This window comes from Piliocolobus tephrosceles, chromosome 8, assembly GCF_002776525.5.
Source record: "Piliocolobus tephrosceles isolate RC106 chromosome 8, ASM277652v3, whole genome shotgun sequence".
Lineage (NCBI taxonomy): Eukaryota > Metazoa > Chordata > Mammalia > Primates > Cercopithecidae > Piliocolobus > Piliocolobus tephrosceles.
In genome coordinates, this window is record NC_045441.1 from 81,223,604 (window position 1) to 81,241,656 (window position 18,053).

The window sequence follows — 18,053 nt, forward strand, 5'->3', positions numbered from 1 at the left end:
TAAATGGTAGGGATTATAAACCACCACCACACTAAGATGCCAGCAGTCATGAATTTCCTGCCTGCATTATGCTATTTAATCGGCTCCCACTCATCAGCATAGGCAAGTTAAATTTGTGCCCCAGGAAAATCACAAATGTCTACATGGCAAAGACCCTTAGTAGTCAATGTTCACAGTTAAAGTTACCAATATTAAATAATCAACAAAAGCAGGGCATGTGGTAAAACGTGCATAGATATCCCTGTCTGGACACCTCTAGAATTAGGGCAGCTCCCTTCCCACAAAGATCCTTATACAATATGAACCTAATTTCCTCCTTATACAATATGAGCCAGCCTTCCTTTCCTTTCCTTTTCCTTCCTTCCTTCCTTCCTTCCTTCCTTCCTTCCTTCCTTCCTTCTTTCCCTTCCTCCCTCATTCCCTCCCTCTCCCCCTACCTCCCTCCCTTCCCTCCCACCTCCCTCCTTCCCTCTTTTCATCCCTTCTGGACAACCTGACATAATATCAAGACATTCAAGGTGAGGAACCTCAAGCAGCACCCACTAACATGGCTGCATTTGTCTTCTCCAAAGTGACCAAAGTGTCAGTTAGGAAATAAATTTTAAACAAGGATAAAAGAAATCTAGGAGAAGGCACAAGTCCATGAGAGGTAACCTGTTTTGAGAAGATGTAGGTGAAGACATGACAATCTAGGCAGACCACAGGCAGTTACAGCTTCAAGTTATAGTCAGATTATTTACCTACAGCAACTTGGAAAAAGTTCAGGATGTGAAAAGTGTGAAGCTGAGTCTGACAGCTGGAGACAGAGGACAGAAATGAAAATTTGTATGAAGAGCAAACTTTTGCCTCATAGGTCTTCTCTGACTATCCCTTATCTCACCCTAAACACACACCAGCAGGGTACATGACATTAAACCCAGGAGGCCTCAAATTGAAGATAAAAGTTGCAGTAGAGAGCAGGGCGAGGCACTGAGCTGAAAAAAAGGGAAATCAAGTGAAAAATGCGTTTACTGATGTATGTGACCATCAGCTCCCCTTTCCACTCTGCTATGAGGATGTCAGCTGCCTGTAATCAGCATGTGAGGAGGAACAAAGAATAAGCCTTAAGATACTGACATCTGAGGACCTCCCAGCCAGAAGTTTCGCTCTTTGCCTGAACAATATACAGTGAACTGACTGGTTAATTGGGCCCTTCCTAAGTGTATAGATTTATAGTGCTTAATGTATAAAAGTAAATGGAAAGCAAAAAAAAAAAAAAAAAAAGTCCCCATCCCCGTGTTTAAGAAATATAAATCAGAAGGAAAGGAAGCAAGAACAATTTTATATATGGAAGCTGAATTTTTTTAAAAAATAGAAGATTTGTAAGATAAAAAGTTAAATAAAAGACTTTAGAAAATAGAGGATTAAGAAAGGAGCTCCAATATCAAAGTAATACAAATTTTCTAGAAAGTGAAGACAGAGAGGATGGAAGAAATCATTTTTTTAAAAGAAATTCAAGAAGTTTCCTAAGAGCTAGAACACATTAGTCTTTATCTTGAAGGAAACTTACCCAGCACCAATAGAAAAAGACACTACCAAAGCAATATCATCATGAAATTCTGGAATACCAGGGATAGAGAGAAGAACCTAATTCCCTCCAGAGAGGAAGTATGAGGGGGCACACAAATGATCGAGAATGGAATCACACTTCTCAGCAGCAATACCAGAAGCTCTAGGGAAATAAAATAATGTACTGAAAATTCTGAGGAAAAAATTAATATTCAAGTTATACATTATCATTAATGATATACACTTAGCCAAATATCAATCATTTGTGAAAGTAGAATAAAGGCATTTTCAAAATACTAAGAATTTGAAAACTGTATCTCTAATTTATGCATTCTTCTAATGCACCTAAAGGAGGAAGACATGGAATCCAGATAAAGGGAATCTGCAGTCAGTGACACTCCAGAAGGAAAATGGATCCAACCCAGAAGTGACTACAAATAGAGCTATAAGAGAACCAATAAGACATACTGAAATACTCCAAGTCTAGCAACAGCAGGAAGCCATGACTCCCTCTCCAACTAAGAACTAAGTGTTATTAGTGTGTACTGAGAGCTAGAGCCATGGGAGAGAAGCTTCCCCGAAGAAGTTGTAGTTAGTCATTTCCAGAAACATGGTCTAACATGGGGAAGAATTAGGGAAACATACACAGTCACTCTCTCCTCCCACTTGTTTTTGCCTGAACCCAGCTGGAAACCAGTAAGTGATGGCAGCTCAGAGGATGCAATTCCCTAGGGGTCAGCCAAGTAAGACACAGGGCAGGACAGAAGACGGTGGGGAACAGACTGGGAAGAGAACAGAGAATAACCAGCTTAGGACCTACAACACCATGCAGAGACAAAGTGAGGATGGGGATGAGTGGGGAGCAAATGAAGTCTGAGATAAGAAGTGCTACATTGTGCTAAGGCAAGAAATCAGAAAGCCGAGAGAGGAAAGTTTCAAGAAAATGGTTGAGGAAAGGAGATGTAAAAAAAGTAAATGGAACTGACAGATCTGCTGTTGTGTTTGAGAATTTGAAAAATATGTTTTCATAGGTAATTGACAAATTCTTCACAATTAGCCATAAGAGCAAAGACAGCTAATAAGAATCACAGACAGTTATTAAGTCCAGGAAAAGCAAAAGGTTATACAAGAAAATATATAATCATAAATACTACTTGACTTTAAGCATGAATAATATTTATAAATGTTCTAAGACGAGATATAGATTATAAGTTAGTATAATGAAGGTTGACAGAAGCAAGTTAAATCCTCAACTACCATAATACCTACTTAGTAGACAGTGTCGAAAATAGTAAATCAATGAATAGCAATATAAGCAATTTAAGACAGACAGAAGTAAAGTACTATGTCTAAAAGAGTTAAAAGTAAAAATAAATAAAAAATAATTAAAAGCAAACATAGTTAAAAGTAGTTGCTTCTGGAAAATAGGATTAAAGGGTGGGTATGGATGAGGCAGAAGATCACTGTTTTTCTATTGTTATTGTTGTGGTGTGTATTAGTTATGGGTTATACTTGCAATAGGTTTTATTGTTACAGTTTTCTGGTTCGGAAACTGAAGCTAGGAGTAGCTAAGGAATCTGTTCAACTAAAATCACGCAGCTAAGAAGTGGCAGAGGGAAGCTAACCTAGGTTTTCAATGTGCTTTCTACTATAACAATGCCTCTCCTTTACACAGCAAAACACTGCTAGTTACATTTTGTGAAAGTTGTCACAATCAAAATGGAGTCACTTGTGTTAAAATCCCTGACAAACAGAGCTGAGGAAGGCCACGAAGGAAGGGTTTTCATGAATGAAAACTATCACAAAAGGCTGCAAAATACACAGCCTGGCACAAAGGCCACTGCAACCTTACACACACAAAAAATACTTCTATGAAGACATCTGCCTGCCCAATGTCAGACTGCCGCCACCCTTGTTACTGATCTTTGTAGTCAAGGACAATTATCACAAAAATTGTGTAATTCTTCTCATTTTCCTTTAAAAACCATTGTCGGCTGGGCGCGGTGGCTCATGCCTGTAATTCCAGCACTTTGGGAGGCCCAGGCAGGTGGATCTCAAGGTCAGGAGTTCGAGACCAGCCTGACCAACATGGTGAAACCCTATCTCTACTAAAAACACAAAAATTAGCTGGGCATGGTAGTGGGCGCCTGTAATCCCAGCTACTCAGGAGGCTGAGGCAGGAGATCTCTCGAACCTGGGAGGCAAAGGTTGCAGTGAGCTGAGATTGCGCCATTGCACTCCAGTCTGGGTGACCGAGCGAGACTCCGTCTCAAAAAAAAAAAAAAAACCTTTGTCTTCCATCACCTTCCTCAATATTCCCATTTTTGTAGGTCTCACTCTTGGGGCCAGGCTGGAGTGCAGTGGTGTGATCATAGCTCACTGCAGCCTTGAAATCCAGGGCTCAAGCCGTCTTCCCACGTCAGCCCCCTGTGGGGACTATAGGCACCCTCTACCATGCTAACAGAATTTTTATATTTTGCTGAGATGGGATCTCAGCATGTTGCCCAGGCTGGTCTCAAATGCCTAGCCTCATGCCATCCTCCCACCTTGGCCCCCAAAGTGCTGGGATTACAGGTGTAAGCCAACACTCCTGACTACATATTTCTAAATTAAAACACACAGACACACAGACACACACACACACACACACACACACACACACACACACACACAGGCTCTGTCTCTCTCTCTCTTAAGATGAGAATATCCTGGGCCAAAAATTATTTTTGATTCTCAAGACATAGACAGTGTGTTAATTTCCCTAAAACCAAATAGAGCAGCTTTTATATATCCCATAGCACCCTTGGATGCTACACCCCAATAGAAATGCAGTATTTTTAGCTTGGCTGATTTACATTCTAAGAGTTGATAAGAACACTGTTCTCAACATTTGTGGAGTTTTATATTTCTTAAAAAATTTTACATGTAACCATCTCTTGTTATTCTCACAAACCAGTGAGGCAGCTGAGTACACCAAGGGTTATAATAATGTCATGAAACTGAGTCTCTGTGACTGGCTATTTAAAAATTACCCAAAAACCAGTTTGTGGATAGCCAATTGTTGTGCAAATGTTGATTTAAAATGGGGAAATTTTTATTTGTTCTTAAAGAGATTTGGTAGATCAATGCCTCATTTTACATATTATCATTCATCTAATTTATTGACAATGAATGACCAAACATATGCACACACAAATACTCTTTCTCTTACAAACATACACACCAATAAACAACAATGGAATATAAAAACTATAACCACACTAGGCATTTTTTTTTTTTTTTTTTTTTTTTTTTTTGTGGAGACGGAGTCTCACTCTGTCGCTCAGGCTGGAGTGCAATGGTACGATCTTGGCTCACTGTAACCTCTGCCTCCCGGGTTCAAGAGATTCTTCTGTCTCAGTCTCCCAAGTAGCTGGGATTACAGGCACGTGCCACCATGCCCAGCGAATTTTGTATTTTTAGTAGAGACGCAGTTTTACCATGTTGGTGGGACTGGTCTTGAACTCCTGCTCTCCGGTGATCCACCTGCCTCAGCCTCCCCAAGTGCTGGTATTACAGTTGTAAGCCATCGTGCCCAGCCCCACATTAGATTTTTGACAGAAAAATCGAGGTGCTTCCTTTCAGCATCCCAAAGCTATCACTAAATTTGGCACTTTGGTAGCCACTCTAAAATGCCACAATAACCTAATATGAGAGAACTGTACTTACAGAGATAATTTGTATTAGGCAATGTAACATTAAGTTTGTTGCAAGGAATTTGAGTTTGTAGTCAGCAGTCTTTAGTGTGAATTAAATACTTGAATGTGTTAAGTCTCTTCTGTTTAGTAGTATTTAGCAAATTATTGCTCTAGTGTATTATGAGAAAGGTGACCACATGTCACAGTTATCTCTGTTTTACACCTATTATCCCGGCAGAATTATTAACTCTCAATGGTGTCCTGGTATAATAATAAACTATAGGGTCATCCTAATTTTAAGGGACTTCCATAGTGGGAGTAGGCTTAGAAACCATGGCTGCCACCATGAGATCAGCTTCAATCTCCTGGATGTCCTGACTGTCCCCAGTTCTTTTGTTATGTTGTATTGCATTTCGGTGGCTACACCAACAAGTCACTTGGATCATGCATTATTTGAGCAGTTCTCAAGAACTCTTAAAGAGGTGTTACATTTGACAGTAACTAATTCATATGCTCCTTGGTCTTATGACCTCATTAATTAGAAATAGTACAAACAGTGCTGACAGATAGATGATTCAGCATAACTCATGAACTCAAATTCTCATTCTTACTATCCTTCGGTTTAAAATGAACTCATTCATTTTAGCAAAAGTAATAAATGAGTAATGGCTAGGAATTGGGAAAATATTAATACATGCCAGCATAAGTACTAGTCTTGTGAAAATGTATTCAATCCAATGATTCCTGTCGTAGTTTATTAAAAACAAACAAACAAACAAAAAAACTCTTCCTTGAATAAAACTATATAGTAAAATGTTTTAAAAAGTTGATGGCAGGAGAGAAAAAGAGTCCACAAGCTGTTGAGAGACAGTGAAAGACACCCACTATATTTGAGCTATACAAAGGACATGACTCAGAATATAACCTAAATTATAAAATCTATGTTTTGCTGTATTTGTGTTTTGGAGTTGCTCTAGTGGTAAAATAAAGATCAATTTGTAAACAAATCATCTTAAGAGATTATGTAGTATCTTGTAAAAAGAAAGGGCTTTGAGTAGGTTATCCTTGAGTTTGAATGTGTACTCTGTTTATTAACTGCATGACCTTACCCATATTATTTAGTCTCTCTGGGTTTGGTTTTCTCAAACTGTATCATGGTAAAATAGGTAAGTAATTAAAATGCATAACAGGGCTCAGAATACAGTTTGTGTTCAATAGAAGTATCTATTGTTGTTACTATTATTATCACTCAAGTCTCAAGTCAAACCACAGGACCTCATATAGAACAAATTGATTTTCAGAGTAGGGGCTATGCTAGAGCTAATTTGTGATTCTTTACCTTAAAACATTAGTAAATAAACCTAAATCCTAAGAAACATTATTTTATTATATACATTTCCTTGGTTCAAGAAAGATGATTAAAGATGATGGCAGAATTTTGTATATTGCCAGTATGTATGGTGATTAGGCTTATTTAATAAAAAAGCAAAGCTAAATGGCCTTTTAATACTTACTAAACAGGCAATTTCTTTTCTAATATATGCAAAATCAATTTTGATGTGGACATTTTTCTATATATCAAGAGTGGTATGGAAATTTTTTCTAACCACCCAGCTGCTACAATGTTAAATAAATTAATTTTAATCTTAAATCAGAGATGTAATAGAGAAATGGATGATTTAATATGCAATCTCATTACATTTGACAGGCTTATTTATAAATGACTTGCCCCACATTTTGACAAGCATAGTTAATATGTTAATTAGCTTTTTAAAAGATGATGAAAGGAAGAGACTGTCATGCTATCATTCTTCATATACTGTTGGGGTGTTGGGGAGAACTGTAGTTGATACCTCAGGGTAGTGCTACTATATATTTTACCCACCCCCAAAGCACTGTGGTCTTGATGAGATAATCATTTGTTAGCAGAAAATGACTTAGTCACCCTATTTTAAAAATTAAGCCCTTAAAATAATCCCAAGTGACCTTCTGCTTTTCTGCTTTCGAAAAACAAATGCAGCACTAAACATATTTATGAACTTCTACAGAGGAATATACAGCTTATTTGGAACAATGACCTCAACTGAGCAGAGCTTCCTAGCAAGGGAAGAACTACACAGAGAAGCTGCTTGTTACATCTGCACTTCTCTTAATGTAGCTTTCAGAACTCAGTAAGCCTTTTTGGTTTAAAAAAGCTTAGCAATGATTTCCTATGCCTTGACTTTCAAAGAGTTATAAATCCAAAAATTAAGAGAAGTTATACACAGGAAATGCTCAATTTGATTCCTCTGCTTAAAATTTCCTTTACAGAGGGAGATAGAAGTATCAGAAACTATCCATTTTGATAAAAGCATCAAAAACTAGCTATCTTGATGAGTTCCCAAATCACACAGGGTTGTTTGTTTATTGCAAGTGTTGGAAACCTGGAGGAGGAAATCGTAACACAGCCACCTCTGATTTCCATCACTTGCTGGCAAATGATAATGCATATGTGTCTTCATTAATATTTTTATTTCCTGTGGCTATTTAAAGAGAAAACTGGAAAATGGAACACTGTACAGGGATCATTAGTTTTTAGTAACTACCTTACTGCCCCATGCTGATAAATGAACTGTAAAAAGGCCTGAAACTACTGCCACCTGCCTCCCTGCTATTCTCCATGGGTTAATATTTGCACTTCTCTTTGCTGCAGCTGAGCCATGACTCAATTATAGTCCCATTTCTAGTTCTCTGAAAACCCAACATCGATGTCATCGATTATGCAGAAATCAGTGCCTGTGAACTTCTAACTGGAAAAACACATTTTATTTGACTTATAGGATAATAACAAGATAGCTTTTAGAAAATGGCTTGAAATGAAATCAGATTCAGACAGGCAGGTGTACCATAGATATAACATAGATTTTAAGGCTTGGAAGTGAAGAGCCGGTAACCATGGGAAGCTGTTCAGACATAACACATTCGCTATTTGGTTCTGGCGATGAATAATCTTGGCATGTAGACAAAAGGGCATTTGGGGTCTACTATTTTCTATCAGTTTTCCTCCTTTCCACTTAAATAACAGTCTTCTTCTTGTGCTTCCATTATGTCTCTGTTCAAAGCAAATTGGCAGAAAGTGTCCAAACTGTCTTCCTTGAGAGAATGAACACACACACGTGGAAGAAAAAGTGACACACGCTGGAAATCAAATACTGAGCTACACCTCAGAAACACACATATTATGTCACAGTCCATTTGGTTCTTGGTGATTTTAAAGGTTTGGGAAACATTAGCCACTAGTATGTAAAAAAATGTTATTGAGGGTAGAGTCTTAACTGAACTGCCAAGCAACTAACACAAAACTGCTCCAAGCCACAGATGTTTCCAACCAATGTTTTATTAGCAGAGTCCCTAACTGACCTCACTGAAAGACAACCTAGAATTTCCATACCCCAAAAATCGAGAAAAATCCCCATAACACAAGAATCTTAAGTAATCACTATTTGCATAGCCAACTATAAGTCACGAAGTAGGAAAGGGATAAGAAAGTAACTAATATCCTGATTCATTCATTGGCCTTTATTTTCAACTTTTTCTGCCATTACACTAATTATCTAAATATCTGTTTTACCCAAATCCCTGTGTTGGGAAAAAAAATATAACTGTGTAAACAACCGTCCCCCCAAAAAAGCCAGGAAGTGTGATAAAATAAAGATTAGCTCAGCCCTTTAATGATAGATGATCATCTTTATTCTCAGTGTTTTAGAATATCACTAAAATGCTATTAGATTTAGTATAAGGCATTACAAAATTTATGACAACAGATCTTAAGCTGTATGATTGTCTGATTTTCTTGTAGCTCTACTGAAAGCTTTAGAGCTACACTTCAATAAAAATAAATATGTTCTCATGTACACAAAATGTTGCAGGTATCCTCAGTAGCTTTAGAAATCCCCAAGTCTCATTCCTAGGGAGGGCTGCTGGAACATAAAAAAATCTGCACTGTGCCCTAGATCATGAGAAACTTGATTGTTTTCTCACCATAACATTTTTGGATCAAAAACATCAGGAAAGAAGCCAGGCCTCATCACAGGCCAATTTATGAAAAGGGAAGATTACTGGGGGTAGAGGACTGAAGTAAGTATACAACAATAAGATAAACAACACATACTGCAGTTTTACTGAGGTCATAAACTTACATGAACACACAGAATTCTACATATGGGGGCATAATCATTAAGGGAAGATGACTCCTATTATAAAACAGCCATGTGCTATGTAAATTGTTTTACTTTGGACACAACTGTGAGTCTAGAAAAGAAATTTTTCTATTAATAAAAGACACGTTCAACAGTCTGTCCTTCGTGCCAAAAATTAGATTATTCCCTTATTTGATTGTTTGATTTGGCTCACACTTAATAGGGAACTCAACATAGTTTACCATTAATACTAATTATGAATTAAATCTTGACAGTCATTGGACCTCATAAAATAGATTTTTAAAGCTTTGCTAAAGCATGTGTGAAAGTGAGACCTAAAATTAAACATATAATTTTTTTTAAAGTAGTCATTTTATTTCATTTTGGATAACTAGTGTCAGAAGTTTTCAGGTACATACTGTGAGTCAAATTGGTGCCTAACAGTTACACCAAAATTTTCAGACCACTCATTAGAGCTTTGTTGCAAATTTAAACATACTCCCTGCTACTTCAATCCTGTTGCCGTCTGGAGATATATACTTCCCTTATTATAAGATATAGTCACAAATTAAGACTCTTAGAGAGAAAAATCATGATACTGACAGTTAGAAAAATGTCTCTGCCCCTGTCCATCAAGAACCATTACCACACACCATCTGCAAAGGAGACTCTAATTAGAGAACATTCCCAATCATGTTTTTAAACATCCAGCAGCATGGCCACATGCAGGCAAACACTCCTGCACCATTAATCTTCATTCAAACTGTTAGGATGTTTGTCTAGGCTTGACCCAGACCAAGCACTACAGATAGATTAGCAAGAGTAAAGCTTCCATTTCTCACCACATGTCAAGGCAGGTGGAATATTCTGTGGAGCCTAGAAGGACATCTGGAGGTCTGTACCACAAGGTAACCACTTCGTTGGAGTATGTGTGGCTAGGGACGGATTTTGCTCTTGCAAGACCTGTGGGTTACATGAAACATAAAGAAGTTTAACAGGCATTAGCAAAACAAGGGGATTTAAATTTGAATGTTCACAGTTTTAAAGGTCAAACCTGATCTTTTAATACAGAATCAGGAGTGCAGTGTCAAAGTTAATAAAAAGCTGGGGAAAGCATATTGTGGTTTCTGTTTTTAACCCATGCTAATAACCATTAAAACATTTATATTTCCTAATAAAGCACTGATGTCATGAATCTAATAAAATATCAGCAGAGTACACAAATAATTCATAAACTATTAATAACACAGGAGCTTAGAAGTCTCTTGAATTTTTTAGATTTATAAGTATTGTGAGAAAGGGTTCCTTGGTCAAATAATTTTGAGAAAAAAATAGATTTAGAAAGTTAAAGAATACTTAAATTGTGAAACTTCTCAGTTTTCTTAATTGTTCTAATGTGTATTGTGAATCTGCAAGATGAGAGTATAACACTTTCCTCAAAGAATTGTCCTACAATTTCTTGTGGTTTCAGTGTTCTGTCAAATACTCTCTAGGAAATGCTTATTGCAGAAGCTCTTTTGAAAAAACATCTAAATAAATAAATATAAAGGAATAGTCAAATCTGGTACATACATTGATGAGATGATATATGATAAATTAAAATGTCCTCTAAGAATTTTTTTAAACTGGGAAGGTGTTAAGTGAAAAGGTATGTGCAATTTGACCTCCTAACCATAAATACTCATGCACAGATAAAGATTGGCAGGTCTGGGTTTTTTTCCCTCTAAAAAAGAAAAAAGTTTGGCAGAAAATACATTTAAATGTCTTCAGTGGTTTCTTCTGGAATATGGGATTATCCATATTTTTTAGTAACTTTTGCTGAGTGTTTTCCCAAGATTTGTGGAATGAATGCGCAGTTATTTTAAAAATCACAAAATCTACAGATGTCATTTTTTAAAAGAAAAAACCTGTGTGACAGTTTTCCATCTAGCTGTGTTCATTAGTGACAAGAATAAAGTACTATTTACTGTTACAATGTTTGCAGCACTTAAAACATTTTTACAGTGAACCTACCATAACATATTCATTTTAATGTTCTATTTAAAATTTTTTATGTAGTAGTAAGGAAATGACTTTTTCTTATTTATTAAATGTAGCAGTCCATTTTCAGTATTATATGTAAATTTTAAAATTAGTAAGACAACTGGTAAGACAAAGAATTTCTAATTAATTCACCTACAGTTACAGTGCCCCAATTTTTTTCTACAAGTCAGTTTTAATAATAATGCAATGGTATACTGTAAATTGGTTAATATTTATAAGTATTCCATATTAAAATATACAGATTACACACACACAGACATACTTACACATTCATGGTCCCCAATTTTTCTGCACATGAATGGAGTAACTATTTTTGATAACAGATTTCTATAACAATATCTTCCTTCTTTCCTCTGCAAGGTTTTATCCCACCTTAATTCACGCAAAATTGAACAATAGATGGGACAATCAAGATGATAAAGTGTGGCCAGAACTTGGTAATCCCATCAAAAGGGTTGGTTCTTCCAATGACTATGGTTCCATATGGAGACTAAAGAGCCAGGCACAAGTCCTGAAATAGGTTCTGACTTGTTCCATATGCTGTTGTCAAGTCAAATGGGATGCTAAAAAGATTCAGGCTTGATTCTCTTGGTTTTCCTGAGGCTCTGTTGTCAGAAAGCTAAGCCAGAAGGATGAGAGAATGAAAAAAGTTGAAGATTTTCATTGATAGCTCAGACCAGGCTAGTTATAAAAAAAACTGCGATGTCCTCAGTTGTAAAGGGGAAAATAAGACCACAACATAACCTAGACGTAGTATAAATCAAAATAACCACATGTAATTTCAGATCAACTATGCTCACTCTGAATATGAGTTTGCTAGACTGGTTAAATATTTTTGGAAAGTACAAATAGAAAAAAGTGCTTTATCTACATTATTGCCCTTTTTCCCACGTTTAGGCCAAAGACTACTCGAATTTTATTCAGATGAGCCACATAACTTCCCAAAACATAGCTTTCAATATCTAACTTTCCAAAACTTAATTAAGACTGAGTCTCTTAAAATGGTTTGCATGTAAATGTGTCAGATAGAGTGAAGAATGTTATTACATTTTTAAGCTACAATATTCTACATTGCTTGAGAAAAATTCTCTCATCTCATTTGAATATAGTCAATTAAAACAATTTATTGTAGAAAGTGTCCTCTATATTGATCGACAAAAAGTTTTTACCCTAAAAATGTCTGTTTGGTTAATAAGAAAATCCCAAAACTTTTCAAGAAGGGAGAAAATCATTAAAACGATGACTCAAAAAACAAAAATAAAAGAAAGACAAAGAGAAGCAAAGAAAGAGAAAGAAAAGAATGAACAAAAGAGGAAAGAAAGAGACTTTGAAGTATAAATATATACATTTTAAACAAATATTTTTGGTAAAGATATTGATATGTGTTTATATAGTTCATGCATCAAAACATGCTTACTCATGCAAAATTCATTAAACTACATTCTTCAGTTGAAAGAAAACTGTAGGACAGGATTAATTAGCACAGCATGTGTGAAAGCTTTCTTTCTCTGTTCCTTGTCAGTTGCTATGGTTACACTACAGGAAGAGAGCTACACTACCTTTTAAAAAAGATGCAGTTCATGGATTACTATCAAAACTTCTTATATTAATGTTTAGTTTGATTTAAAAGTCAAAAAGCAAAGTGTTAACCAGACAAGTTCAGGTTATATGCACGTTGCTGCTTTGGCTGAGTGTGTGCTCATGAAGGGGTACAATTTCCGATGGGCACCTAAAATGGCTTGCATAAAATTCAGTGTATCCAACTTCATGGTGTTGACATTTCTAACTAATGAAAGACCGCAGAATAAAGGGGATAATCCTGCTATTCAAGCCCTACTGCCAATGATTCAAAGTTGAGCTGCCCTGATGCTAGCATAGCAGAATCTTGGGTTTCTGGAGGAGTTAAGAAGTTTTATAGCTAACCTCTTATTCAATAACAAAATTCCTCCTCACATCTCTATGATGATTACCTTATAGATAATATCTGCTGCTACCCTGAGCCTGGTTCTACCCTCTGGCATGGACACAGAATAAATCACCGGATAGTGCTCCCGACATTTTCCCTAAGCAGACCAGCCATTCAGCACCAAACAATGAAGACCCTTCAGGCCTCATCATAATAGCTCTCTCTGCTGCATTAGACTCTGCTGACCACTGTCTTTCTTCTACATTTTCTCACTTTATTTCTTAGATAGAGGATAGTTAACCGGAATGACTTGGTCTCCTTCTGGGACCTTCCCCTTTTTGCCCCTTAAATGCTGGTTTTGTCTATAGCTATATATACATATGCTCAAACCAGTGCTTTCTCAAATATATACACTTTATAGGTCACTAGGCCTTATGTCAAGTTTTTTAACTGTCATCTATAGATGATTTCGCCCAAGATTTTATCTCCAGCTTATACCTGTCCTTGGACTTCAGACCTGGTTCTATGTATTTCCCTACTAGGCATAGGTGCTAGATGTCCTACAGGCACTCAATATTAATTCCAGCCAGAAGTAATACAGAGAATATACCAAAAGAGTCCAGGAGCAAATGCATTTTACTAGTAACTATTTTAAGTTCCAAAAATAGCCAAGGTTCTTTTCTTTTAGCTGTACACAGATGTAAACTAGAACTTATATTCCATGTACATTTAATTATTTCTTCAAATTCCAGTGCATCCTTTCCTTTGTAGGTGGTAAAATTGGCTGGGGATTTCAGCAATCTCTTTAACTCTGTGGAGAAAATTGCTCAACCTAGGATAAGGTTCAGAAATGATAACTCCCATTCCTTTGCTTTGACTAAGGAACTGAGAAGGAACTGGCAACACTGACTTACTCCTTTCTAACTAAATAAAATTAACAACAGCAAATCTAGCTGAATTTTCAGTCAACTAAAATGCAGTATAGAAATAGTACCTTTCATTACTTCAGAGTCTTTCCAGAAAATAGACGAACGCTTTGTGTTGGTCAGTGGTTTCATATTATATTATGGAGTAACTCCCACACCTCTCTCTCAACACACCTTACTCCCCAAATTAAACAATCAGAAAAAATACGTCTTGCTCCTAGTTAATCACAAAATCAAAATTTCTAGGAGAAACATTCCTTTCTTTATCACTTGACTCCAGACAGACATAAAATGCTTGGATAATATTTTACCATAAGATAGTTACCCTGGGAAGGGAAAGACTTGAGGCCTTCTCTATTCCATGAATCAGTTCATGGGGTGAAGGCTTTTGGACTTCATTCACATTCCACAGCCAAAGACTGGCCAAAAATTTCTTTTTTGACATAATTTTTAAATGGAGTATTCTCCCTCCTACAGGATTTTTACTATATTAAATATCTTATGATGTGGTAACACTGTTTGAAGATACTCTATTGCTGCTATTATAGAGTATCAATAAAAAACCAACAAATATTTTCTTACGGTGTTCTAGCCTTTAATCTTTTCTCTCTGTACTTGACAAGGTTTCCCTGAATGACTTTATTTACTCCCATGGCTTAAGTTACCATCTATATATACTGATGATCCCAAACACATATTGCTAGCATCAACCTTCCCCTAAAGCTTCAAGTTTCTATATCAAAATGTCCACTTAGATCTTCCATGATAGTCCACAGGTATCTCAATTAAACATTTTTCCTGTCTCCAATTTTCCAACCAGTACTACATCCGTTAGCATCTCCAACTGACTGCTATACATCACCATCCATCCATTCACCAAAGCTGGAAGTCTTGTTTCGGTGTAGTCTCCCTCCACTTACAAAATCACAAAACCCAGTGGATTTTACTTTATAATCTTCCCTCTTTTCTTCCTCCTTCTTAGGTCCTCATATCATCTCTTGCTGGATTATTACACTAGCAAGTCTGACCATGGCACAATATTATCTTCAAAATATAGACAATAAATGATGTACATTTATTAAAATTATTTTTATTGTTGGCCAGGCGCAGTGGCTAACACCTGTAATCCCTGCACTTTGGGAAGCCAAGGCAGGTGGGTCACCTGAAGGCAGGAGATCAAGACCAGCCTGGCCAACATGGTGACACCCCATCTCTATTGAAAATAAAAAATTAGCTGGGTATGTAATTACAGGCACGTGCCTGTAATCCCAGGTACTCGGGAGGCTGAGGTATGAGAATCACTTGAACCCAGGAAGTGGAGGTTGCAGTAAGTCGAGATCACGCCTGGGCAAAAGAACAAAACTCCGTCTCAAAAAACATAAATAAAAACAAAATTAATTTTATTGTTTAATTGGAACATACCTCAATGCGAATAACAGTAACAATAACAACAAAAGACTTAAATGCCCAATCTACTCATATAATCACTATGAGATGTGGGTACCCGCCAACTCCCTCCCTCTTATTTGACTTACTAGGAAGTGTATCCTTTCCAGAAAATTAGGCATCTTAAGGACAGGCCTGTTTTTTGTTTGTTTTTTAAATACATTTGCCATCCTATGGTGTTGTTTAAAGTGGAAAAGTAGTTTCAAGATTACAATTAAAATATCCTTTTCTTTCCTTTGAATGTAATATATTTGTTTTGGTTTCTGTCTAGACTTTAAGAAACCAAAATCCCTTAAAAACGTTTAGATTTATTCAGTAGTCTTCCTGCTGAATAAGCGTATTCTCTGAACATAAATAAAAAGGAATTAAGTCCAGAAAACACTGAAACTTGTTAAGGTAATATTTGATTTTATTTAACTATCCTCGAATTTTTTAAGTTCAATAAATTATGCCTAACTTGTATATATCCTAAACGGCACAGATTTTTAAAAAATATATATATTTCATTTGGCCGGGTGCAGTGGCTCATGCCTGTAATCCCAGCATTTTGGGAGGCTGAGGCAGGTGGATCACCTGAGGTTAGGAGGTCAAGACCAGCCTGGCCAACATGGTGAAACCTCGTCTCTACTAAATATACAAAAATTAGCCAAGCATGGTGGCAGGTGCCTGTAGTCCCAGCTACTCGGGAAGCCGAGACAGAGAATCACTTAAATCCCGGAGGGGCAATTGCAGTGAGCCGAGATCGCACCACTGAACTCCAGCCTGGGCAACAATAGCGACACTCCATCTAAAAAAACAAAACAAAACAAACAAACAAAAAAACTATACACACACACACACACACCCATATATATATAATTTTTAAATAACAGAAATAATAACATTTTAATATAAGCATTCCACAGAAGACATAAAATATTCAAATAATTAACTTTCATATACAGTACCAGATTTATTTTTTTCTATTTTTTCTCTTTTTGCATAGAAAATAAAAACAATATGGTTTTCTGATAAATAACAACTTTAAGTGAAATTAACAGATGTGGTAAACCAACTAGTTAGAATTCTTTGGCTAAATACTATATGAGAAACATACTTTTGTTCTTAGAGCATTAGCATGCATATTGGAAGACTTGTGATATGGCAAAACTAAATGCCTGGTAGTGGTTCTGGCACTATCTAGTTTGTTATTTCTCCTTGATTAAGTGACTTAAGCTTTCTAGCCTTGGTTTCACTATGTGTATGATGAGGGGCCTGAGATATGGGGTCAGTAAACTATGGCCTGAGAGCCAGCCATTTGTCTTTGTAATTAAATTTTGGTGGAAAACAGCTACATCCATTCACTCATGTATTGCCTACAGCTGCTGTTGCATTAAACCATTTGACCCATAGGCTATGATATTTAGTACCTGGCCCTGTAAGAAAAAGTTTGTTGACTCCTGGGACAGACTAGGCTAACCTTAAGTACTAATTGATTCAAGTATTAATGCTCAGTAATTCTAAGGAAATATTTTTCACTAAAATCTTCACTCAATGTATGAAGATCATATGTGCTCAAATTCTTAAACAGCCCTTTAAATAATTCCACCTCAATGATCCCATCACATCACATCTGCATTAGCAGTGAATGAAAACTCATTTTCAATAGAGTATATGTGAATATATCATTTTCACAGTTCACTGGTTTACATTTCATTTGCTAGTTTCTGCTTCTCAGTTAATGAAACTTGTAGTTATTATTCCAATGCTAGATGACAACACAATATAAAACATGAATTTCAAAGCCTGACTAAATCGGCAATTTTGATGAATTTCCATAACCACGCTGGTTTATTACCAATTTTCAAAACTTAAAGGTAAAACCCACTGATTCATCATAAGAATCTGTTTTAAGTCAAGGTATAATATTCAGAACTTTTAAAGCATTTGTTTGTATTAATATATACTCAAAACATTATACAGGTATGTTCCTATATGTGTTAAAGAGAAAATATTTATTGACATAATTACAACCATAATTAGGTCAAGTAAGGTAAGACTAACTGCGATTTACGTCAGAGAAATACTTTGCACTTGATGGGAAATAAGTCAATCTATAAAGTTAAAAATTATTATACATACATATTTAAAATGACAACATATGCTCTTGTTAGTGTATTAATTTCTTTACTTTTTGAAAGAAAAAATTAGTATGAGTGTTTGTATGAGAGGCTTCTGAGAAAACTCTTCCCATTTCCTTCCTAAACCAACTAGGTTTCTCTTTCTTTCTTTCTTTCTTTCTTTCTTTCTTTCTTTCTTTCTTTCTTTCTTTCTTTCTTTCTTTCTTTCT

At 36.2% G+C, this 18,053-nt stretch overlaps 1 protein-coding gene across 3 annotated transcripts in view; it reads right to left on the minus strand.

Annotated features, from left to right (window-relative positions):
• Positions 1–18,053, minus strand: part of CDK14 (cyclin dependent kinase 14) — a 606,291-nt gene that overhangs the window by 238,746 nt on the left and 349,492 nt on the right. For all 3 annotated transcript variants that reach the window (XM_023226593.3, XM_023226594.2, XM_023226596.2), the window contains one exon: positions 10,246–10,366. In XM_023226593.3, the coding sequence (XP_023082361.1) occupies positions 10,246–10,366 (121 nt within the window). The remainder of the gene's footprint in view (positions 1–10,245; positions 10,367–18,053) is intronic.